At 39.3% G+C, this 24,482-nt stretch overlaps 1 protein-coding gene and 1 long non-coding RNA gene across 12 annotated transcripts in view; one reads left to right on the top strand and one right to left on the bottom strand.

Moving 5' to 3' along the window:
• sgip1a (SH3GL interacting endocytic adaptor 1a) overlaps window positions 1-17,402 on the top strand; it is a 287,174-nt gene extending 269,772 nt beyond the window's left edge. For all 11 annotated transcript variants that reach the window (XM_087990679.1, XM_087990677.1, XM_087990683.1 and 8 more), the window contains 5 exons: window positions 536-668; window positions 3,801-4,003; window positions 9,740-9,804; window positions 13,204-13,368; window positions 14,496-17,402. In XM_087990679.1, the coding sequence (XP_087846805.1) occupies window positions 536-668; window positions 3,801-4,003; window positions 9,740-9,804; window positions 13,204-13,368; window positions 14,496-14,518 (589 nt within the window). In that variant the 3' untranslated portion in view covers window positions 14,519-17,402. The remainder of the gene's footprint in view (window positions 1-535; window positions 669-3,800; window positions 4,004-9,739; window positions 9,805-13,203; window positions 13,369-14,495) is intronic.
• The window catches only part of LOC148149152 (uncharacterized), a 36,112-nt gene extending 13,044 nt beyond the window's left edge, over window positions 1-23,068 (bottom strand). Inside the window, exons 1-2 of the long non-coding RNA XR_015758164.1 lie at window positions 22,933-23,068; window positions 1,941-2,011 (exon numbers count right to left, since the gene is read on the bottom strand). This is a non-coding gene — a long non-coding RNA (uncharacterized LOC148149152). The remainder of the gene's footprint in view (window positions 1-1,940; window positions 2,012-22,932) is intronic.
• Window positions 23,069-24,482: the final 1,414 nt, after the last annotated feature.

Raw genomic sequence — 24,482 nt, 5'->3', positions numbered from 1 at the left:
ATGTGCAGGTCAGGCGAATTGGCCATCCTAAATTGCCAGTAGTGTTAGGTGCATTGGTCAGAGGGAAAATGGGTCGGTGGGTTACTCTTCGGAGGGTCGGTGTGGACTGGTTGGGCCGAAGAGCCTGTTTCCATACTGTAGGGAATCTAATCTAATCTAATCATTAATTGTTATGTCGGCATCACAGTGCACAAGCTCAAAAAGTCTAAGAGATCAAACTTTCCTCAAACTACTGCCAGTCTGAAGGACAAACAATGTAAAATCAGTCTGGCCATTTATTCCCTTCTTGTAATGGTCTATCTGTTATTTATGCTCTTCTCCCTTCTCTTTCCTCTCTACTTTTTTCCCACCCTTACTAACAATGCCTTTTAGCTTTCAGACCAGTTCTGAAGAAAGATTTATACCAAACCTATCAATAGACTGCCATATATCTTTATGGTTTATCAATCAGTTAGTAACTATCAGCACTTTGTTTTCTTTCCCCGTTTAATTTTGGCAAAACCTGATGGCTTACAATTTTTTTTCTCTTGTCTAGTAACACTTCGCAAGGTGATGCCAATACAAGAGAATTCTGGGTAAACATGCCAAATCTAATGATTCATTTAAAGAAAGTGGCTGAACAGAAACCATCAGCCACATATTATAATGTGGATATGCTAAAGTATCAGGTACGTGGATTTCAGGCTTTCACATTATAAACCAGTGATGCATTTCTTAAACTGTGTTCTGTTAAATTCGACTGAAGTAGGGTGCTGGTGAAATTCATTGACACTTAAAATGATGACCCTAATATAAGACCAGCATTTATATTCTGCCTTGTGCAATATAGTCACAATTCGCTCAAACGAATGGTGATTGAAATATTATCCCTTCTAAGCACTTGCTTGATATGCAAAAGCAAAAATACTGCAGAAGCTGGAAATTTGAATTCAAAACAGAAAATGCTGGAAACAGCCAGCAGCTGTTGGAGCATCTATGAAGAGAAAAACAAATGATATTTCAGGTTGAATATGTTATGGCCAAACTGGAAATCTTTAGTAACCAGTTATGAACAAGTACAGAGGCAAGAAAAGGGTTAGAGTGTGCGGACAACAAAAAAATGAAGGTATGTGGTAGAATTAAAGACAGGAGAGATGAAATGATAAATAAGATGACTGTCCAAGAAGAAAGAAGATAAATTCAACAAACAAACAAACAAAAAAAATGGATCCAGAAGAATGGTAATTGGAAATATTTGGAATATTCATCGGGTACATCCATCTGTGAAAATGGTGCAGAGGTTATGACTTGCAAGGTTGGACTCAATCTCACATCTAGAGAGCTGTACAACACCACATTGAATGCTGAGAAGTTGTTTCTCAAACTCTCTTTGAACTTCATTAAAACAATGCAGGAAGCCAAAAAATGAAAGATCAGAGGGAAGTCTGCATTTTTCCAGTTATTCATGGGATGTAACTTGTCTAGAAAGACCAGCATTTATTACCTATCCCTGACTGTCTTGGAGAGTTTAGTGATAAGCTGTATTCTTGAACTGCTGCAATCCTTGTGGTGATGGTACTCCTGCAGTGGTTAGGAAGGGAGTTCCAGGATTTTTACCCAGTGATATTAAAGGGACAGTGACACATTTCCAAGCTGTTGATCAAATAGATCATAGATTCAGAATGTACTGTTGAAGAAACTTTGACAATTTGCTACAATTGTGTAGAATTTTGTACACCCTACAAAATTCTGTACACCCTGCAATGAAGTATATCAATTAGTTGAGGAAATGAATGCTCAAGATGAATGGGTTACCAATCAGGTGGACTGTCTAAACCTGGATGGTGGTGAGCAGTGTATAGTTGGAACGACACACATTCAGGCAAGTGAAGAGTACTTCATCACACTCCTGACTTCTGCCTTTTGATGGTACAAAGGCTTTTGAGAATTGAGTCACTAACCACAGAGTATCCAACTTGTGATTTTCTTTTGTAGTCTGTGCCGAAGAGCCTGTTTCCCCACTGTATGGATTCTATAAAGAAAAGAAAGATTGATTTTTATAACAATCTGGCAATTTAATGATCATCACTACTAAGTTTTTTCATTTCAGATTTATTTAATTGTATGAATTTAAATTTGTCAGCTGCCATATCTCCAAATCATTGGAATATCAGTCCAGTACCGGAAGCCATAACTACTCTCCTGCTCTCGATGTTGTCCTTGCCTCTATAATACAAATAACATTTCTACACAATGCAAAAGTGAGAGAAGCATACCTCAGCGTGGAATCAAAGATTATAAGGAAAAAGGAGGAAACTGGAGTGGAGGATGATCGGATGAACTGATCTCATTGAATGGCAGAGCAGACACGATAGGCCAACTGGCTTACTTCAACTCCATTATAATTCTTAGCTTAAATATGCCCTTGGCATAATGGTAGCCCACAAACCCTAAAACAGCAGCAAATGAACTTGAAAGAATGAACCTTATACAGACAACAAACAAAACTAATGTAATTTACAAAATACCATGCAAGAACTGTAACAAACACTACATTGGACAAACAGGCAGAAAACCAGCCACCAGGATACAAGAACATCAACTAGCCACAAAATGACATGACCCTCTCTCACTAGTGTCCGTACATGCAGATAAGGAAGGACACCACTTCGATTGGGACAACACGTCCATCCTAGGACAAGTCCAAAAAAGACATGCACGAGAATTCCTAGAAGCAAGGCATTCCAACTGGAACTTTATCAACAAACTCATTGAGTTGGAGCCCATTTACCACCCACTGAGAAAAAGAACAGGAGATGACATCACCCACCCAAAAGAAACCCAAACATATAAATAGAAAGCAGGAATCATCAGCACTGCTTCGTCCGGAGGCCCACTGAAGATGTTACCTAGTATGGTGATGAAACATGTGAAAATGAACCTTCCAGCTCAGCGAGCAAACCTACATCCAGAAAACACTAACAGCAAAGTTTCATATTTTTCATATCTGTGGAGCTGTCCCTCAAACAGTCTCATTGTCTCAAACTCTATCTCCTAATTAGTCAATTTTAGCAGATCACCTATTGAAACAATGTTACTGCAGGATGCATTGAGTGATGAATATTGTGTGACTTGATTGTCCTTCTGCATATGCAACAAGCACATTCAGGAGATATACATCCTTATTATAACTGGAGGTAGCAGAGATGTGTAATGGGTCTATGAATTTTGAATGTTTTATACTATCATCAAAGTCAAAATTAACCTCAATTGTCTCTCAGTGCACATGATAAATTATGTCACTTTAATATACAAAATATGTCATAGTGTAGAATTTTGGTGCAATGTGACCATTTTCTCAGAAACACAAAGGAATGTAAGCATCTAAAGGTGCACTATTCATGTTAGAAATGCATTGCCCACCCCATGTAATAAATGCAGAAACAAAACCCACTAGAGTCCATGCCTGAAGGAAGCACATGCATGAGACTACTCATTGATTGAAGACCCCTTTGTAAAATTAGAAGTTAGCTTTAAATATTTGGATACAGATAAATATCAACCATTGCTTGTGGTCCCGATTCCAATCACCTGACTGTGACTAGAAAGTGAATGGTAGCTAATGTTCCGAGTCAAATGGCCCTATGTCTTTTCTTTTACTGTTCAACCTCTTATGAGAAACAGTTATTTCAGTGAAAGGTCAACTATGCAACCAAATTCTAGCAGCACACCTTCAGGAGTAAAGGGGAAGAATATTTGAAAGGTTATTTCATTAAAAATGAAGGTCACGCAGAATTAATAATCATCTTCCTTTTCTGAAGGTCTCTTCACAGGGTATTCAGTCCACACCATTGAACCTAGCAGTGAGCTGGCGCTGTGAACCCACCAGCACTGATCTTCGAATAGATTATAAGTATAATGCCGAGGCAATGGTTACACCTGTCGCTCTCAATAATGTCCAGTTCCTCACTCCTGTAGATGGAGGAGTGGCAAAAGTACAGGCTGTACTTCCACCTGCTGCATGGTAAGATGTTATTTCTGTTTTTCCATTGATTCCGTATGACAGATTTATTGAGAATTTGGTCCCCAGACTTGATTGAATATCTCAGCTTGGTAATTCCTTCACAAAATCTTTGGAAAGAACTTGCAGGCAACAGTGCTCAAACGCACAACCTTGATCATTTCTCCACACTCTGCATCTTTTGTCAGTCACTCCTCCATACACTCTGCCTATTACCAGTTAACTCATTCTCTTCTTTTCCTGTACAATCACTGTCCAAACATACCTGCAATGAATTCTCTGTTAACTCTCTGCTTAGCAAATAATGTTTCCACAAGAACTTTAACTTTTCTGGTAATTCTTCTGGAGTTAACATTCTAAACTGGGTATTAACTCGCTAGAGATCCCATTCCTGATTAGAGTCATAGAGATGTACAGCATAGAAACAGACCCTTCAGTCCAACCTGTCCACGCCGACCAGATATCCCAACCCAATCTAATCCCACCTGCCAGCACCTGGCCCATATCCCTCCAAAACATTCCTATACATATACCCGTCCAAATGCCTCTCACTTGTTGCAATTGTACCAGCCTCCACCACATCCTCTGGCAGCTCATTCCATACACATAACACTCTCTGCGTGAAAAAGTTGCCCCTTAGGTCTCTTTTATATCTTTCCCCTCTCACCCTAAACCTATGCCCTCTAGTTCTGGAATCCCTGATCCCAGGGAAAAGACTTTGTCTATTTATCCTATCCATGCCCCTCATAATTTTGTAAAGCTCTATAAGGTCACCCCTCAGCCTCCGACGCTCCAGGGAAAACAGCCCCAGCCTGTTCAGCCTCTCCCTATAGCTCAAATCCTCCAACCCTGGCTTCATCCTTGTAAACCTTTTCTGAACCTTTTCAAGTTTCACAACATCTTTCTGATAGGAAGGAGACCAGAATTGCACGCAATATTCCAACAGTGGCCTAACCAATGTCCTGTACAGCCGCAACATGGCCTCCCAACTCCTGTACTCAATACTCTGACAAGTAAAGGAAAGCATACCAAACGCCACCTTCACTATCCTATCTACCTGCGACTCCACTTTCAAGGAGCTATGAATCTGCACTCCAAGGTCTCTTTGTTCAGCAACACTCCCTAGGACCTTACCATTAAGTGTATAAGTCCTGCTAAGATTTGCTTTCCCAAAACGCAGCACGTCACATTTATCGGAATTAAACTCCATCTGCCACTCCTCAGCCCATTGGCCATCTGGTCCAGATCCTGTTGTAATCTGAGAGAACCCTCTTCGCTGTCCACTACACCTCCAATGTTGGTGTCATCTGCAAGCTTACTAACTGTACCTCTAATGCTCGCATCCAAATCATTTATGTAAATGATAAAAAGTAGAGGACCCAGCACCAATCCTTGTGGCACTCCACTGGTCACAGACCTCCAGTCTGAAAAACAACCCTCCACCACCACCCTCTGTCTTTTACCTTTGAGCCAGTTCTGTATCCAAATGGCTAGTTCTCCTTTTATTCCATGAGATCTAACCTTGCTAATCAGTCTCCCATGGGGAACCTTGTCAAACGCCTTACCGAAGTTCATATGGATCACATCTACTGCTCTGCCCTCCTCAATCCTCTTTGTTACTTCTTCAAAAAGCTCAATCAAGTTTGTGAGGCATGATTTCCCACGCACAAAGCCATGCTGACTATTCCTAATCAGTCCTTGCCTTTCCAAATACATGTACATCCTGTCCCTCAGGATTCCCACCAACAACTTGCCCACCACTGAGGTCAGGCACACTGGTCTATAGTTCCCTGGCGTGTCTTTACCACTCTTCTGAAACAGTGGCACCACGTTTGCCAACCTCCAGTCTTCCGGAACCTCACTTGTAACTATTGATGATACAAATATCTCTGCAAGAGGCCCAGCAATCACTTCTCTAGCTTCCCACAGAGTTCTCTGGTACACCTGATCAGGTCCTGGGGAATTATCCACCTTTAACCGTTTCAAGACATCCAGCACTTCCTCCTCTGTAATCTGGACATTTTGCAAGATGTCACCATCTATTTCCCTTCAGTCTAATATCTTCCATATCCTTTTCCACAGTAAATACTGTTGCAAAATATTCATTTAGTATCTCCCCCATTTTCTGTGGCTGCACACAAAGGCCACCTTGCTGATCTTTGAGGGACCTTATTCTCTCCCTACTTACCTTTTTGTCCTTTAATATATTTGTAAAAACCCTTTAGATTATCCTTTATTCTATTTTCCAACGCTATCTCGTGTCCCCTTTTTGCCCTCCTGATTTCCCTCTTAGTACTACTTCCTTTGTACTCTTCTAAGGATTCACTCAATCTATCCTGTCTATACCTGACATATGCTTCCTTCTTTTTCTCAACCAAACCCTCAATTTCTTTAGTCATCCAGCATTCCCTATACCTACCAACCTTCCCTTTCACCCTGACAGGAATATACTCTCTCTGGATTCTTGTTATCTCATTTCTGAAGGCTTCCCATTTTCCAGCCGTCCCTTTACCTGTGAACATCTGCCTCCAATCAGCTTTCGAAAGTTCTTGCCTAATACTGTCAAAATTGGCCTTTCTCCAATTTAGAACTTCAACTTTTAGATCTGGTCTATCCTTTTCCATCATGATTTTAAAACGAATAGAATTATGGTCGCTGGCCCCAAAGTGCTCCCCCACTGACACCTCGGTCACCTGCCCTGCCTTATTTCCCAAGAGTAGGTCTTGTTTTGCACCTTCTCTAGTAGTTACATCCACATACTGAATCAGAAAATTGTCTTGTACACACTTAACAAACTCCTCTCCATCTAAACCTTTAACACTATGGCAGTCCAGTCAATGTTTGGAAAGTTAAAATCCCCGACCATAACTACCCTATTATTCTTGCAGATAACTGAGATCTCCTTACAAGTTTGTTTCTCAATTTCCCTCTGACTATTTGGGGGTCTATAATACAATCCCAATAAGGTGATCATCCCTTTCTTATTTCTCAGTTCCACCCAAATAACTTCCCTGGATGTATTTCCAGGAATATTCCTCCCTCAGGACAGCTGTATTGTTATCCCTTATCAAAAATGCCAGTCCACCTCCTCTCTTGCTTCCCTTTCTATCCTTTCTGTAGCATTTGTATCCTGGAACATTAAGATGCCAGTCCTGCCCATCCCTGAGCCATGTTTCTGTAATTGCTATGATATCCCAGTCCCATGTTCCTAACCATGCCCTGAGTTCATCTGCCTTCCCTGTTAAGTCCCTTGCATTGAAATAAATGCAGTTTGATTTATTAATCCTACCTTTGTCCCTGCCTGTCCTGACTGTTTGACTCGCTTCTGTTCTCAACTGTACTAGTGTCAGATTGATCTCTTTCCTCACTATCTCCCTGGGTCCTAACCCCCCCCGGCCATCTTACTAGTTTCTAGTTTAAATCCTCCCAAGCAGTTCTAGCAAGTTTCCTCTTCCACTATATTAGTCCCCTTCCAATTTAGGTGCAATCCATCCTTCTTGTACAGGTCATTTCTACCCCAAAAGAGATTCCAATGATCCAAAAATGTTATCCTTCTCCCATACACCAGCTTCTCAGCCATGCATTCATCTGCTCTAACCTCTTATTCCTGCCCTCACTAGCTCGTAGCACTGGGAGTAATCCAGATATTACTACCCCTGCGGACCTCCTTTTTAAATGTCTGCCTAACTCTCTGTAATCTCCCTTCAGAATCTGCAGTAACCCTTAAAGTCTCTTTAAACTCTCGCATCTGACAAGAAGTACATATCACTGCAAAGGCCATTTTTGCTCCTTCACAATCTACAGACCCAGAAAATAACACCATCTTATTCCTCTACAAACACTGCCCCAGGTTAAATTAAGAGCTATGGCTTATATTTTAAGTTTAATCAAGAGACTTATCTCCAAAAACATATAATCAAGAACAAACCCACTGTACTCACTAATACAGCCTTTCTCTTGGACAGACTTAAAACAACAATTAACTTATCTGATTCTGTGCTGTGAACTTCGCCCAAATCCGTTCTTCCAAGATCTGTTGTGAAATTCACTGTTTGTTAATTTTCCCAAATGCACTCTGATGTCCAGCAACACATGAATTCAAAAACAGCAAAGGCAGTAACTGTGCAGGTTCTTGCTGTAGAATTGTTTCTATTTATTCAAATGGATGTGGGTGTTGATGGCTAGGCTAGCATTTATTACTTATCTATGGTTGCCCTGTAGTATGTAGTGGTGAGCTGCCTTTTTAAATGACTGGAGTCCCTAGGGTTTAGGAGCACTCTCAGCATTGCTAGAAAAGCAGTTTCAGAAATGTTTTGACCCACCAATGGTGCAGGAACAGCAATATCATTTCAATTCAGAATGGTACGTGAATTTGCAGCAGATGGTGTTTCCGTGCATGTGTTGTTCTCCTTTCAAGGTGCTGGACGTCACAATTTTGGAAAGTGCTGTCAAAGGAGCCTTAATTAGTTCTTAATTTCATCTTCCTGACAGTAGATACAGCTGCCACTTTGTGTTTGTGGTAGAGGGAGTCACTGTTGACAGTGTTGAATGAGAATGTTTTGTCTTGAATGGTGCTGAGCTTCTTGATTGTTATTGGAGCTGCACTCATCCAGGTAGGAGGGAAGAGTATTTCATCACTTCTGACTTGTGCCTTGTGGATGCTGGACAGTGTTTGAGGAGACAGGAGGTCAGTCACTCACAGCAGAATTCCCAGCATCTGACCTGCTCTTATAGCCACAGTGTTTATAGGGCTTGTCCAGTTCAGTTTCTCATGTTTGCTAACCCACTGGAAGTTGATAGCAGGGGAGTTTCATTCCATTTTTTATTCTATCCCCATTGACCTATAATTTTTTCTAAATATTTACCAATTACATTTTGAAAGTTATTCTCGCATTTGGTTTTATCAAGATTTTAGGAATTGCATTAAATAGCAAAACAAATTCTCTCATGTCACCTCTGATTTTTTTTTTCACCAGTTAATACAAATCAGTAATTCTGGTTACTGAGCCTTCTGTCACTGGAAGCAGATTTTTCCTCATTTACACTATGAAAACTCTTCAAGATATTTGAACACCTTTATCAAATGTTCTCTTAACTTTCTCTGTTCTAAGGAAAATAATCCCATACATAATTAAAATCATATATCACTTATGCCATTCCAGCAAAGTAACCTCACACTGTCTCAAAAGTGTGATGCCAAAATTGGTCAGTCAAGCTGAGGCCTAGGGATTTATCAAGGTTTAATATACCTTCCTTGCTGATGTACTCCTACTTCTATTTATAAAGTCAAGTTACCATATCCTTTTAAAAGTATTCTCAACTTATTCGACATCTTCATAGATTTGTGTACACAAGCCCTCAGGTCTGTCTGTTTCTGCACCATCTTTAAAATGACATAATTTAGATCAAATATCCATTATTATTCTTCCTATTAAATGAAATCACTTCATACCTTTTCTGCATTAAATTCCATTTATTATACAGTTAGTCCTGCCAGTATGTTAAACTCTTGATGGACGGGATAATGCTGACTCCATTGTAATTTCCTCATGGTGGGTTAGCCGTTTGACCCTTATTGACTGTGTTAAAAGTATTACTTAGGCAAGTTACCTCAGATGGCTAAAACCCATTCCCAGCATGAATAAACATCTACAGGTAAGGAAGAATATTTTCAACAGGTTTTGTTCATCTCAACCATTTCAAGTTTTGTAAGTAATTGACTGGTATTTGTTTCTTAAGGAATGCTGAACAACATAGGATACTTTGGAAGATCCCAGATATATCACAGAAATCAGAAAATGGAGGTAAATTGAGAATGAAATTCTGCCATTGAAATAAACTTATTTTGTTTAAGATTTCAATTCAGGCATATTCTGCTTCTGCCAGTGTAAAGATTGAAACTGATATTTGTTATATCCTGCACACACACAATACTCACATTATGAGGACCCAAGCAATAGAGCATACCAGCTGAGCAGGGAGTTCTGACTATGGTCAATACATTCACACTATTGCCCACCAATGTCCCATGGAGCAAAGGTTTTCTTCACTGGTTACACTCAAAAGTCGCTGGCTGATTCAGACCCATTGCAATTGTATAGGCTGCAGCACAGGTGATTTTTCAATTTACCTTACTATTTTGTTTGCTTTGGATTCATACCCATTAACCACTGGTTGCAATTTTACACAGTCATTATAGTCAACAGATAGTAGGATGTCTGTTTCCCTTGGCTATGTTTCATTCAAACAGAGGTTTCAGAGGTGAAATGTAAACTTAATCACTTATTCCAGCATCCACGTTTTTTAATGGAATATTATTAATATTCTAAATTAAATACTTCTGAGTTGGTTTGGAATAGTTGTACAAAACTTAAATTTGCATTCACATTGACAAATCCCCGTGCTATCAGAGGTGAAAATTGATAGCAAGGCAGCTCTCTTCATAACAGGAAACTCAAAAGTCCTAAGCAAAGCTTAAGAATCGATCAGTTGCTCAAACTTTTATTGATAGTTATATGTGAAATAAGAATATCACAGAATGAAAGCACAAAATAAGGAGGTAGAAGATTAAATATGAGGGCAAGCTAATCAATAATATGAAGGAAGACTGTAGATATATAAAGGGCAAAAGAGAGGCGAAAGTGAACATTGGACTGCTGGAAAATGGCACTGAAGAGATATTAGTGGGGAACAAGGAAGTAGCTGAGGAACTGAATAATTACTTCGCATCCGTCTTCATGGTGGAAGACACAAGTAACATCCCAAAACTTCAAGAGTGAGGGGGCAGAGCTGAGTATGGTGGCCATCACCAAGGAGAAGGTCCTAGAAAAACTGACTGGCCTGAATGTGGGTAAATCTCTTGGACCCCAGAGTTCTAAGGGAGATAGCTGTTGAGATAGAGAAGGCACTATTGGTCATCTTTCAGTAATTGTTAGAATAAGGGAGGATCCCAGAGGACTGGAAAATTGTTAACGTGGCACCCCTGTTTAAAAAGGGAGTAAGGTAAAAGATGAAAAATTACAGACAGATTAGCCTAACCTCAGTCATGGGTAAGATCCTGGAATCCAATGTGAAGGATGAGATTTCTGAATACTTGGAAGTGTATGATAAAATTGGGCAAAGTCAGTATTGTTTCATCAAGGGGAGGTCATGATTGACAAAGCTACTTGAATTCTTTGACGAGGTAACGCGGGTTAGACCTAGGAGAGCCAATGGATTTTATCTAGCTGGACTTCAAGAAGGCCTTTGACATGGTGCCGCACAGGAGGCTATTGAGTAAGATGAGGGCCACTGGTGTCAGAGGCAAGGTGCTAACGTGGATCGAAGCTTGGCTGTCTGGCAGAAAGTGGGGATAAAAGGGTCCTTCTCAAAATGGGAGCTGGTGACAAGTGGTGTTCCGCAAGGCACAATGTTGGGACCATGACATTTCACTTTATAAGTTAGTGATCTAGATAAAGGAACTGAGGGCAGTCTGGCTAAGTTTGCAGACAATACAAAGATAGGTAGAGGGACAGGTAGCATCTAGGAGGGGAGGAGGCTGCAGAATGATTTGGACAGGTTAGGAGAGTGGGCAAAAAAGTGGCAGATGGAGTACAACATGAGGTCATCCACTTTGGTAGGAAGAATAGAGGCATGAGCTATTTTCTAAATGAGGAGAAAATTCAGAAGTCTGAAGTGCAAAGAGACTTGGTAATTCTAGTCCAGGATTCTCGCAAGGTAAACTTGCAGGGTGAGTCAGTGGTTAGGAAGGCAAATGCAATTATGGTATTTATTTTGAGAGGACTTGAATATAAAAGCAGGGATGTACATCTGAGGCTCTATAAGGCTCTGGTCAGACCACATTTGGAGTATTGTGCACAATTTTGGGCCACATTTCTCAGGAAGGATGTACTGGCCTTGGAGTGTGTTCACAGGAGATTCATGAGAATGGTCGCAGGAATGAAAAGCTTAACATGTTAGGAAGGTTTGAGGACTCTGGGTCTGTACTCGATGGAGTTTAGTAGGATGAGGGGGGGAATCTAATTGAAACATACAAAATACTGAATGGCCTGGACTGAGTAGATGTTGAAAATATGTTTCCATTGGTAGGAGAGACTAGGACCCGAGGGCACAGCCATAGAGTGAAGGGAAGACATTTTAGAACACAGATAAGGAGAAACTTCTTCAGGCAGAGAGTGGGGAGTCTATGGAATTCATTGCCTCAGAAGGCTGTGGAGGTCAGGTCATTGAGTATATTTAAGACTGAGATAGATAGGTTCTTGAGTATCAAGGGGATCAAAGGTTACAGAGAAAAAGCAGGAGAATGGGATTGAGAAATTTATTAGCCATGATTAAATGGCAGAGAAGACTCGATGGATTAAATGGCCTAATTTCTGCTCCTATGTCTTATGGTCTTACAACATGAATAAAAGTAAAAAATGACTTGAACAATTTACTTGATGAATTATTTTTGTGGTATAAATTAAATGACAACATAATGAAATATAATTTAAAACAGGGTTTACTCTATGAGAAAGTGAGGACTGCAGATGCTGGAGACCAGCGTTGAAAAATGTGGTGCTAGAAAAACACAGCAGGCCAGGCAGCATCTGAGGAGCAGGAGAATCGACATTTCGGGCATAAGCCCTTCTTCAGAGTTTACTCTGTTTTGAATGGAATTTCTGGAAGACCCAAGTTCCACAGGCAAATTACATTACACAAAAGTGAAGCAAAATCAGGCAGATTGCAAAAGTGAACTATTTCTCCTTTAACTCCATAGCTATAGGTTCTTTTAAAGGATGGAGATACGTGAATTATCAACATACATTGCCCCTTCAAACAAAGTTATTTTGATATTTTGGCTGTCAAATTTCTCCCCTCCTGCATTTACAAAGCCACAAACCAATAATCTTCAAATGGAGTGTGATGATCATGAGCAGCTTGCAGAGCAAAGAACTCCAGAGGTGACTGACCCCACAGTCTTCCATCTCTCTCAATGCTTGAACTTTGCTCAATGCATTTCCAAGTTGGTGTGATAGATGTGGGCAGTTCATCATGGATAGTGTCTCACCACAAACATACATTGAGCTTTTTCAGTAATGTAGCTCCATGTCACATGTCTACTCTAACTTGTTTGCCAAAGATACTTTATTCAATTTTGAATATGAAGTTCTGGCCTCCTTTATACACAATGTTCTTCCATTGATTTTTTTTTTTATATATAGGTGTTGGATCTCTCCTTGCCAGATTTCAGCTGTCAGAAGGACCAAGTAAGCCTGCGACATTAGCAGTCCAATTCACCAGCGAAGGGAGCACTTTGTCAGGCGTTGATATTGAATTGGTTGGGGCAGGATATAGATTTTCACTCATCAAAAAGAGATTTGCAGCAGGTATTTCTCAAATTCCATAGAGCCATTTGTAATTACTTACGTTGACTGTTGTAAACACAGGAAGATATTCAGCCTGTCAGATCTGTGCCAACTCTTTCAATGAGCAATCCCAATAGTCTCAATTCCGTACGACTCTGAAAAGATGCTCAGCAGTAATTCTAGCAGTTATTCTGGAATGTTATCCAGCTGGCACTTCCAGCATTGACCCAGTAGATTTTGACACTGTTGAAAAATTAGTTAATTTCCTTGGTTATGATGAGTGACTATTGCTGTAGGATATTATTGGAGACCCTTTCCCAAATTTTGAGAAACAATGTCAAGGTTTAATTTTCACTGCTTTCACCCAACATTAATGAACCGTAAAAGCCTGGAGGTTTGGTCAGTAATCTTACCATCCATTAACAACTGGTAATGGTAAATCAATTTTGTGAACCTCAGATGAGCTGTTCATCCACCATAATCACCTGTGATCATCTTCCACCCCTATCTCCCATTCCGATTCCGATTGGCACATATATTTGAGTGGGATGTCTTCACAGAAGACAGCAAAACTGACTGCTACAATTGGTTTCACAAAAGTCAAAATAGACCTCTTGGGATTTCTTTGCTGGTTCTCCCAATTGTTCGCATCAATTCAAAGGTGGAGCATCAGAAATCCCAGTTAAGCATTGGTCTGGAGATTCTATTCTACTTAGTCAAGTTAATTCCCAAGGAGGGAGAAAGAGAGGACTGCAGATGCTGGAGATCAGAGTCAAAATGTATAGTGCTAGAAAAGCACAGCTAGTCAGGCAGCATCCGAGGAGCAGGAGTGACATTAGGACATTCCTTATGAAGAGCCTGAGCTTGAAATGTCAACTCTTCTGCTCTTCGGATGCTGCCTGACTGGCTGTACTTTTCTAGCACCACACTTTTTGACTGTAAGTCCCAAGGAGGTTAATGTAATGTCCACATGGAAGGTCAGACACAGTTCAATTGGATATAAAATTAATCTCCCTCTATCTGCCTCAACAGTGCAAATTTAACACTATTGCCAAATGACCAGTGTTATATTTTCAAAGCCAGTTATCCCTATGGTCTGTTGGAGTTGGACTCCAGTATTTCCTAATCTAGTTTTCTTTCTTTTTTAGGGAAATACATGGCTGACAACTGAATTCTCACAACTTTGTCCAGTGTTCACTATAACTCACTGGACAGCTTTTTAAAAACAAACAGGAGATGTTAAGGACTGAATCTGTAAACCAACTTTTATTCACTGATTTCAAACATCGGTTCCATGCAGCCAGAGCATTTCCAACAAGAACTCAGAATAACACCAGAAATTGCCGACCAGTCCTGCAGTATTATTATATGATTGATGTGACATTGGTAACATTTCGTATTTTACAGTGTAATAAATGTATTTGTAATTTGGTATTCACTTCTTCCCCACACTCTTCACTTCAGATACCCCTGTATTTCAGCAGTTATAGGCATTTCAGAGATATCACAATTAACCTATAGGCTATGCCTCTTCAAACATGTAGCATTGTATTTGACTTGAGTAGCATTGTCTAAGAACTACATTGCATTATTTCAATTTTTAGCCCTTTGATCTACCAGTATTGATGCTGATTGTTTTCAGATTTTTAATTACTTTTTTTTACTGTTCACAAACATATATATTTTTGATGTTGAAAACCTGCCCTGGGATTTCCCAATTAGTGAATAAGAATCATTTTGCAATGCAATGCTATGTTTTAAAAGAATGTCCTGTACAGTTTGAGAGAGGAGTGTGCAATATGGTTATGTAATTATCTTGTTTATGCATTGTGGGGAGGAAAGAGTGGCTGTTAAGATTTCAGATGGAATGAAATCCATTAATACTGGATTTTATAATAAAAACTGCAAAGGAGGTCAGTCAGCATCTGAGAAAGAGGTTAACATTCAGACAGGAGTCAATGCACAGGGTGCCACAGGGTATATTAATCTTTGGCAGGAGACTAACTCTCTGAGTAGTTCAAATCTTAATGCTGGCTGTCTGGAATGCTATGTCACCTTCATGTCAGTGCTAAAAGTTATACACGTAACTGTGAATAATGGTTCTAGCAGCTTCTTAAAAAGACATTTATTTTGCTTCAGTAATGTAGCTGAAATTTTATATAATAAAAATGAAATTATTTAAAAGCAGAAAAAAGGTCGCAAAGCGAAAGAGTGGATAAATTACCATCTTGAATTTCATTTTCAAAGTTCCATCAAACACCCACAGCTGTTTTTATATTATCAGTTATAAATCGGTTTTGCATTGATGTATTTGCTGATGAAACACTGTGTAATGCTTTTTAAAGGAGTCTATCTGAAAAACCGAGGATATTTATCACTTAAAATAGCTTGGAATGTTTAAAGGAATATTCTCTCCCTAACCCACTGCCCCAGCAAAATATTGCTGAACCTGGTACTTTCAATATTGATGGTTCTTGAATCTTTGGTGCAGTGCTGTACAAAGTGTGTGGATATAAAATGTAAAGAAATTAACCGTTTGCACATTTGCCACTGAACATATCTCCAACTCTGTTCACTGAGTGATACTAAAGAACATGTAAAACACAGTGAAATATTTTTGAAAGAGAAGATCAAACGAATGTTGGTAAAAGATTATTGGTGATACATATAATTAGCTCATATTTATCATCAAATGTCAATAGCACTTGCTGCTGTTGGTGACAATGTATGAATGAGAAAACAGGAGTGATGCTGCCAGTGATGATAGCACCTGCAACTCCTTTCTCAGATAGCAGCCTCACCTCGAATGAAAGTTTAAATACAGGGGATTCAACATATGCGATACCAAGAAAACAGTGACTCCAGGCAGACCGAAACAGTAAGGGAATGCAGTGTTCCTGAGCAGCAATTCCATTCCTGATGATCAAACCACTTTTCCTCAACATCAGTTCAAAAAAAGTCAATTTGTAATTTTAAAGAACTCGCATGTGCAATTACATCCAGATATGTGCTACTTTTAAAGTCAACCCACCTACCGGAGAAAGTGTTCTGGAATATAAGTAACCTAACTGCTATATTTGGAACTGGGAGTTGGTTTTAAATTAATCATAACTTGGTGCAGTGTGGTATTGCTTTTCATACCTCCCTCAGTGCTAATGACAAAGTAGGTTTAGCTGTCAATGACATGTCGATGACTCAACAATCCACTTTGGACTTAATTGAACTGTCGGTCAAATGATGAGAATTGTCTTTTAGGGGTATTGCAGGGCCGTTCCAGACAGCTGCTGTGCACGATGAATGTACTTACAAGGATTTGAGAAAAATAATTAGATCTGACCAATTCATTTTGCCTCAGATTAGTTTGTTGACACTTCAGTGGCATCCAGGGTAAAGACACTACTGGCTGTAAAAGTGCATGTGCAGACCATAAAGTGGAAGGTTTCTTTCCTGACCTGTGAGAGGTGATCTGAAGTCAGCAACAGTTGAAGAGCTACTATCAGCCTTAGCATCCCTTGGAGGGAAGAAAAATGGCCAGGTATCCCATCCCTGATTACAAAGCAGTGGCTCCTAATGGACAGAGCTTATGTCATACTATTCACAGCTGAATAACTTATCAAAACCAATTGTCAGGGAACATATTAACACAAACACACACAAAGGTTAAGTACTTGGGGTGAAGTACTGAAAGGCTTTTAGGCCTATGCAGCCATATCCCAACAGGAGTCAACTCTTTCAGAAAAGAGCAAGAATATTGGAACAAAAATAAGAAATAGCTGTACTCATCTTGCGTGCTATTTTGTAAATACCTTTTTTTATATATACATATATACAAATATATATGTCATTTTCCTCAGTGGCTGTTTTCCCTGTTGGTTCATTGCACATAATTATGAATATGCAATTATGTTTTAATGTATTATGTAGTAAAGAAATGGTCTGGCCATTTATAAATCAAATTCTAAATTCTATACAGTATGAAAATTAAACTGTAATAACTGTTTAAAAAGTTAAATGTTGCTTTTCTTTGAAATTAAATAAAGTTTAAAAAATATAAATTGCAGCAGTGGTATAACTACTTCCATTTTCTTTTTAATTCCTGTTACTCTGATTTCTAAAATCAAATTGAAAGATATCCATGTTGTGAACTTTTTTATTACTATTGCCAAAAAAAGAGAAACATGCTGCTGAACCTACTCATTTCACACTCGTCAGGACTGAAAATAGTTCACGTGTGCATGCTCAATGGCAACGTTTCAAAGAGTCAACTTGCCTATGAATCAAAATCTTTTTCTCATGCAGTATAAATCGTTGTTCCCTTTGAAATTTGGTATTCTTGCCTTTGTCCTGATGAGTGCAAGATGAAAAGCTTGTATGACATGTCTCCTTTTTTCTGTTTTCACATTCTATACTACTTAGTGACTGTTGTATATACCCAGTATCACAGTGTCATCACAAAGCACTCCTAGGTGCATTGCATTCAAACAGCCCAATGCCTGAAATTACTTGTATGCAAGCAATGAAAAGCAGAACCTCCTATTGTCAGCTAAACGTGATGTACTTTTAACACTTCATACATTGTCACCAGATTGGTTGTAAAACATTGAGGAATTGAGTCCAAATTGAACTTGAAATATCATTGACATAGAGTGTCACATTGTCTTGTCAACGCTCTTATCCTCTGCCCCTTCCTCCTATCATCTCTGTATCAAATGGACATTGTGCCCTGCAGCTGTTCCTAGAAGTCACCAGCCTGTGATAGTTGGAATTTCTTTGCAATGGAGAAGAATTGGAAGTAGGGCCAAAGATCCCATTTTTATGATTCATGTAGGAAGTGATGACATTGGTAGAATGAGAAATGGAATTTGAGGAGTTGGACTGCAAAGCCAAAAATAGAAACTACTTAATTATTTCTTGCTTGTGGCCTGACTCATGTTAAACTGGTTGAGAGAAAAACCGATTTGCTGTTTAAATGTTTGTCTGACACGGTAGTGTGGAAGGCATAGACTTTGATTCATGGGCCATTGACACAAATAGAGAGGAAAGAGCGAGCTACTCTATTGGGGCAAATTTGACATAAACTAAGCTGGGATCAGGCTGAAAGCGAATCAAACAACAAGACTTAGTTGAAAAACTAACAGAGGAAGGAAAGTTAAAATGAATGAAAAAATTAATAAAGTTGAGATTTTGGGTTCAAAAATCTAAAATTGACAGATGATTATTTATAGAAAATTTGAATGTAGATTATTAAGAAACAGCAGTTTAGAAATGATGCATTAGCTAATGGACAAACATTCACTCAAAAATGCTAGTTGTGGGCAGTTTACCGATACCACAGGAAAAATGGATATTTGGTGCAGTGTGCTGATCTTAATACCTTGTGATGACCACATCCTGCTTTCTAGCTGAAGTATTACAGAAATCTTCCTGGAGTCTTCCTCCATATTCCAGCTGAATAAGACAGTTATTTGATGACCCTTGCTCTTTGCCTCCAGGTCTCATTAATATACATTATTTCCATGCACGGGTACTTTACTCTGTCTACCATTTGTTCAAATCTTTCTTACCAATGTATGCAGGAAGGTTACTCAAAATATTATTTTTTCACCTGTCCATCACTTAGCTTGAAGTCTTTTTTTTAGTTTACCTCATGCTGAGGCCATTTCCTATCCTTTTCAAACATTATCAGCAAAGGATACAAAGGATGCCAAAAGCCCCTCTAATATCCATTGAAGAATGCAGTGACATCAATACTGAGAGCTCAATCGTTGCAGTCTTTACCATGTCTTGGTTCCTGACTGCTTAGAATTGTTTATGCTTTTCCAAAGAGTGAGAAAATTTCTGCTGTGTCATCCAACTCAATCAGGTTTCTATTGATTAAATTATCCTAAAAAAAAATATTTCTTAAGGTTTCTTATTTCTTTATAGGCTGAAGGGAATAATTCCAGACTGTAGACCAGTGTAGTGATTCAGGTAAAATCAAACAGATTGTGCTAGGATGGCACAGAGTTTAACAATGGTTATTGGACGTAAACTAGTAAGAACTCATCAGGGAAAAGTATAATTAAAGATGGGTGGATGATTTAATAGTACAAAAAGACAACAGATTGTAGAGTTTAATCTGAAAGACTGAAGTTAGTCTTTAAAATTCTTCAATGCAGTTGCCTGTCTCACCATGGGGGAAGGAATACATTCACCCAACTGAGACATGACAGGAGTCATGGCCTGGATGCAATCCTCCATTGCCTGTACGTATCTGCATAATGACTCAGGAAGCTCCACCAGATTCTTTCCTGCCAGTCTCCACCAGGCTGACTCTTACCTTCATTAGTTTAGCCTGTAACAGCTACTGTATTTTCTGCATTCACCCAACAGTGTGGTGCTCAAAAGAATGTGAACAAAAACTGTTATAGTTTGTCTACCCACCATGGTCAATGTGTCTGCACTAGTGATGAAGGAAGGGAATAATTTGATGGTGTGGCCTCTGAGTCTGCACCTTTCATCATCAAAGGGGATGGCATGAGGCAAGCCAGTTGGTTTGTCTATGCACAATTAGATCTGAGTTACTAAACTCTCAATTATCGATCACAGGTGCAACCCTCTCCATTTCTAGTTGAGTGCAGTTCAAAACACACTCCATGTAGGAATCCTGACTCTATATTAATTGTATGTGCAATATTATATATTTGTCCTGCGTGAATAGCAAGTTCGACTAGCTGAGAAAATAACTTCAGTGCAGGACTTTCCCTTGTTCAAGGATGGCTTTTTGTATCTCTAGTTCCACTCACATGCTGCACTGTAATGTGAGGAGAAAGGGCGATCTGCACAGAGGGATAGAGGGTTTTGCCTGAAACTTACATGCATCCTGAACAGCTGGTGAGGTGCACAGGGCACACATGCTGAATTGACCAGACCCATACAAATGTATGGCATTCACTCAGACTCACCCTCCCAGTTCAAATTAGGTAATCCATCACCTTCTTACACTTCAGTCAATCACAATGACGAACTTCTTTCCTACTCAGGGTCGAGTGTGTTACTGGAAAAGCACAGCAGGTCAGACAGCATCTGAGGAGCAGCAGAATCGATGTTTTTTGTGCCAGAACCCTTCATCAGGAAAGTATTTCTGTTTCCTGATGAAGGGCTCTGGCCCGAAATGGTGATTCTCCTGCTCCTTGATGCTGCCTGAACTGCTGTGCTTTTCCAGCAACACACTCTTGACTCTGATCTCCAGCATCTGCAGACCTCACCTCTGCCACCACCTGTCAGTCAAATAGAATGGCTTTCTTCTAGCTATCTGAAGACAATGACTATTTCTATGATTCTACGTGACATGGAGGAGACCAAGAAGTGAGCTGTTACTGAATCCTGGGGTCGTCCTATGTCCACTCTGTAACATTTCTTGATAGAAGACGTTTAAGCCAAAATTGTGTTTAACCTTATAGTTACTCAGTAGAATGTTCTTGATGTATGTTCACAATCTATCTTACACTGATCAATCCTTAGTAATAGAGCTCCTTGCCCATCCACAGGAACCTTCTGTTACCAAAGCCTTTTATACAGTGTATTTGTGTGGCAGCTTTTCAACAACAATAGCAACAGCATCTCGTGTCAGGTGATTAACAGCACTCCTGCTCAGGCATGCAGTAGACTGTCCATAAACATCATAGTCACTTATTGGACAACCTATCTGGCTGGATGCTGGAGAACCGCATCATTTTGTTCCCACATTTTAACCTGGCATTGGGGGAGACAACACCACGACTAAATTCCACCCATCGAGATAAAAGTGTTTGATGACATGGTTATAGAGTGATTCAGTTCAGAAAAGAGCATTCAAATTTTTTTTTTAAGAAGATTTGCAAAATGGAAAAGGTGGCAGGTTAGCCCTAATAATAAAGGATGAGTTAAGGCAGAAGTGAGAAAGGATTGCAGCCCAGGAAATCACAATGCAGAATCTATTATAACAGTTATAAGAAGTCCATTGTTGTCACCATATTCTAATATGATGTGATGGCAGACACTACTACCTTGTAATTAATGTAGAGTGGTGCCACCAATCCTGCTTTCAATATTATTCTAGGAAGCTGTTTAGTACTCGGTGGATGAGGATGGACCCACTAATAATTCTCAGAGTAAATCTTGTCCTTGATCACAGAATCTGGCTTATTACACAACAGCAACAATATAAAGTTAAATGAACTATTAGACATATTAACTATTACTAACAAGAGGTATACCTCCAACAGGAGACTATATCAGAGTCCAAATAACTGTCTGATCAATGTTCCAGCAAGCGTTATATAACAGAGACTGCAGAAATTTATCTTAGCTCAAATTAACCTTTGTTCATCGATTACCTTAGACACAATCAGTATGGGTGCTGATAAGCAATAGTCATCGAGTCAAAGAGATGTACAGCATGGAAACAGACCCTTCGGTCCAACTTGTCTATGCCAACCAGATATCCCAACCCAATTTAGTCCCTCTTGCCAGCACCTGGCCTATATGCCTCCAAAACCTTTATATCCATATACCCATCCAGATGCCTTTTAAATGTTGCAATTGTACCAGCCTCCACCACTTCCTCTGGCAGCTCATTCCATACACGTACCGCCCTCTGCGTGAAAAAGTTGCCCCTTAGATCTCTTTTATATCTTTCCCCTCTCACACTAAACCAGTAGCCCCCTAGTTCTGGACTCCCTCACGCCAGGGAAGAGACTTTGTCTATTTATCCTATCCATGCCCCTCATGATTATATAAACCTATGTAAGGTCACCCCTCAGCCTCCGACACTCCGGGGAAAACAGCCCCAGCCTATTCAACCTCTCACTATTGCTCAAATCCTCCAACCCTGGCAACATCCTTGTAAATCTTTTCTGAACCCTTTCAAGTTTCACAACATCTTTCTAATAGGAAGGAGACCAGAAAGGAGAAGAAAAAAGCAGGTGTCATTTATAGGCCCTATGCTAGTCTTGTGACATATGACATGGGTAATGCGATAGTTGTGGGACACTTTTATCTTCTATCAAGTGGGAAAATCCTAATGAAAGGCATTGGTCTGAAACATTAACTGTGGTTCCATCCAGGGGTACTGTTTTATCTGCTAAATATTTCCAGCATTTTCAGTTTATATTTCAAATTGTATCATCTTTGGTATTTTGCTTTTTTACAAAAAAAAGGATAAACAGGTTTGGAAGGAGTGAAACAGCAGAAAGAGTCCACATTTAAAACATGAGCAGAGCAAAGAAACAACAGGAAAGAAGATGGGATAACTTGGAGTGTCCAGGAGTGAGATGTGAAGTTGATCCAACACAGTGTCTGTGATGGAAATAGAGGCAGGTGGCATTCATGAACAGATAAGATAATGAATGGCACTTAACTGGGTCATTAATGGATTAAAGGACTTATGTAAGCATAGAGGTAGGCCTGATGAGTTTTTCTCACTCAGACCCACAATCAGTTTGTGCTCAGCAAATTAATCAATCAGATGGCATTAGGATGAGTGGAAGGCAACATCTGTTATTAACGGTTGTTCAGTTAGTTACAATCAAGGTACAGGCTCTTATCAGCGTTCAGTATACTCACAGCAAATCCAGCTGTTTAAATCTTTATATCTTAAGTAATGAGAACACGTAGGTTGTCCAGGACAAGTGAATGTAAAGGATTGAAACTAGCAAATGAGATTTAACAAACTAAAAAATGTAGGTGATATTTAAATCAAAATTACTTACTGAGATAAAAATAATGGTAGTTGGAATAGGCCTGCCCAGTTCAGAGGCTGAAAGACTGATGGTACAGTAACACCCTGTGGCTAGAACCTGCAATTACATGCTATGCACAGAATCATATCAATTGTAAGCAAGTGTCACAGATTTCTGGTAATATTAACAATAGCCATCATCCACTTAGCACTCCATTGTGAATAGTTGTACATAAACAAGTACATTCTGTATCTGTAACATGAGAATGTTACTGCAATTTTCCATCAAATATAAACATTTCTGATTGCCTCAGATACAATTTGTGTATTTATTTTGGTAATTGTCCTCCTTCCATTGAAAAAAGCTTATAATTCCTGTACTTCTGATTTATCATATTTGCACTCATGACTTGGTTTTGAATTTTAGTTCCTCCCAAAAAGAAAACTATGGCATTTAAATACACATTTTTGGCAACAGAGGAATGATTCACAAGAAAATAAAAATAAATTGAAACTGTTGAATTCTCCAAAGTAGTAAAGCTCAATATCACTGGCCCTTTAATGTATCATTGGTATGTGTTGTTGACCACACCACACTCTGCACTGTTTTTATGATCAAGAACATAACACCATGTACAATATAATGCAGATGTATTTTCCTTTGAGGATATGAAATATATATCAAATATATATATTTGAGGATATGAAATGTAATATCTTATCCTTATTTGTCAGGAAAGTTACAAATAAAATGTAGGCCTTGGGTTAAGAAAGCTCACTTGTGAATTTGTAGAACTTGAGACCCATGCGTTGTTGAATAGAGGAAGCTAAGATAAGTTGAATTTTAAGTTTGCCTTTCAGTTACTTGAATTCAGACCAAGTTCAAATTATAGAAAGGACCGATTATCATAATTGTAATAATTCAAAAATGTAAACTTTTTCTTTGCAGAGCTGTGATGTGGACTTTTAAAACCTGTATTTATATAGCACCTTTAACTGAGCAAAAGATCCCAGAGTGCTGACATGCAGATATGCCACAGCAAATGTTGGGAAAGTGAAATCAGGGATGGAGATTAATCGTGGGGAAGAATCAAAGTATTAGAATAAATGTATCTATTATAAGAGTTGCACAGGATTAGAACGGTAAAGTATTAAAGGAATGTGCGACGTATGTGTATTAGATAAGCAATGCAATCGTTTGCTGCTCTTTTCTAGGTATAGTTAAAAATCACACAACACCAGGTTTTGGTCCAAAAGGTTTATTTGGAAGTATTAGCTTTCGGAGGGCTGCTCCTTCATCAAGTAGCTAAGTCGGGCAGGATCATGAGAGTTGAAAAATGTCGTGCTGGAAAAACACAGCAGGCCAGGCAGCATCCGAGGAGCAGGAGAATCGACGTTTCGGGCATAAGCCCTTCTTCAGGAATGAGACACAGAA

The sequence above is a fragment of the Chiloscyllium plagiosum genome, unplaced genomic scaffold, assembly GCF_037043375.1.
Source record: "Chiloscyllium plagiosum isolate Xiang-an unplaced genomic scaffold, Cpla_swu_hap1 HiC_scaffold_9, whole genome shotgun sequence".
Classification (NCBI taxonomy): Eukaryota; Metazoa; Chordata; class Chondrichthyes; order Orectolobiformes; family Hemiscylliidae; genus Chiloscyllium; species Chiloscyllium plagiosum.
This window is presented reverse-complemented; position numbering and strand designations above follow the sequence as displayed.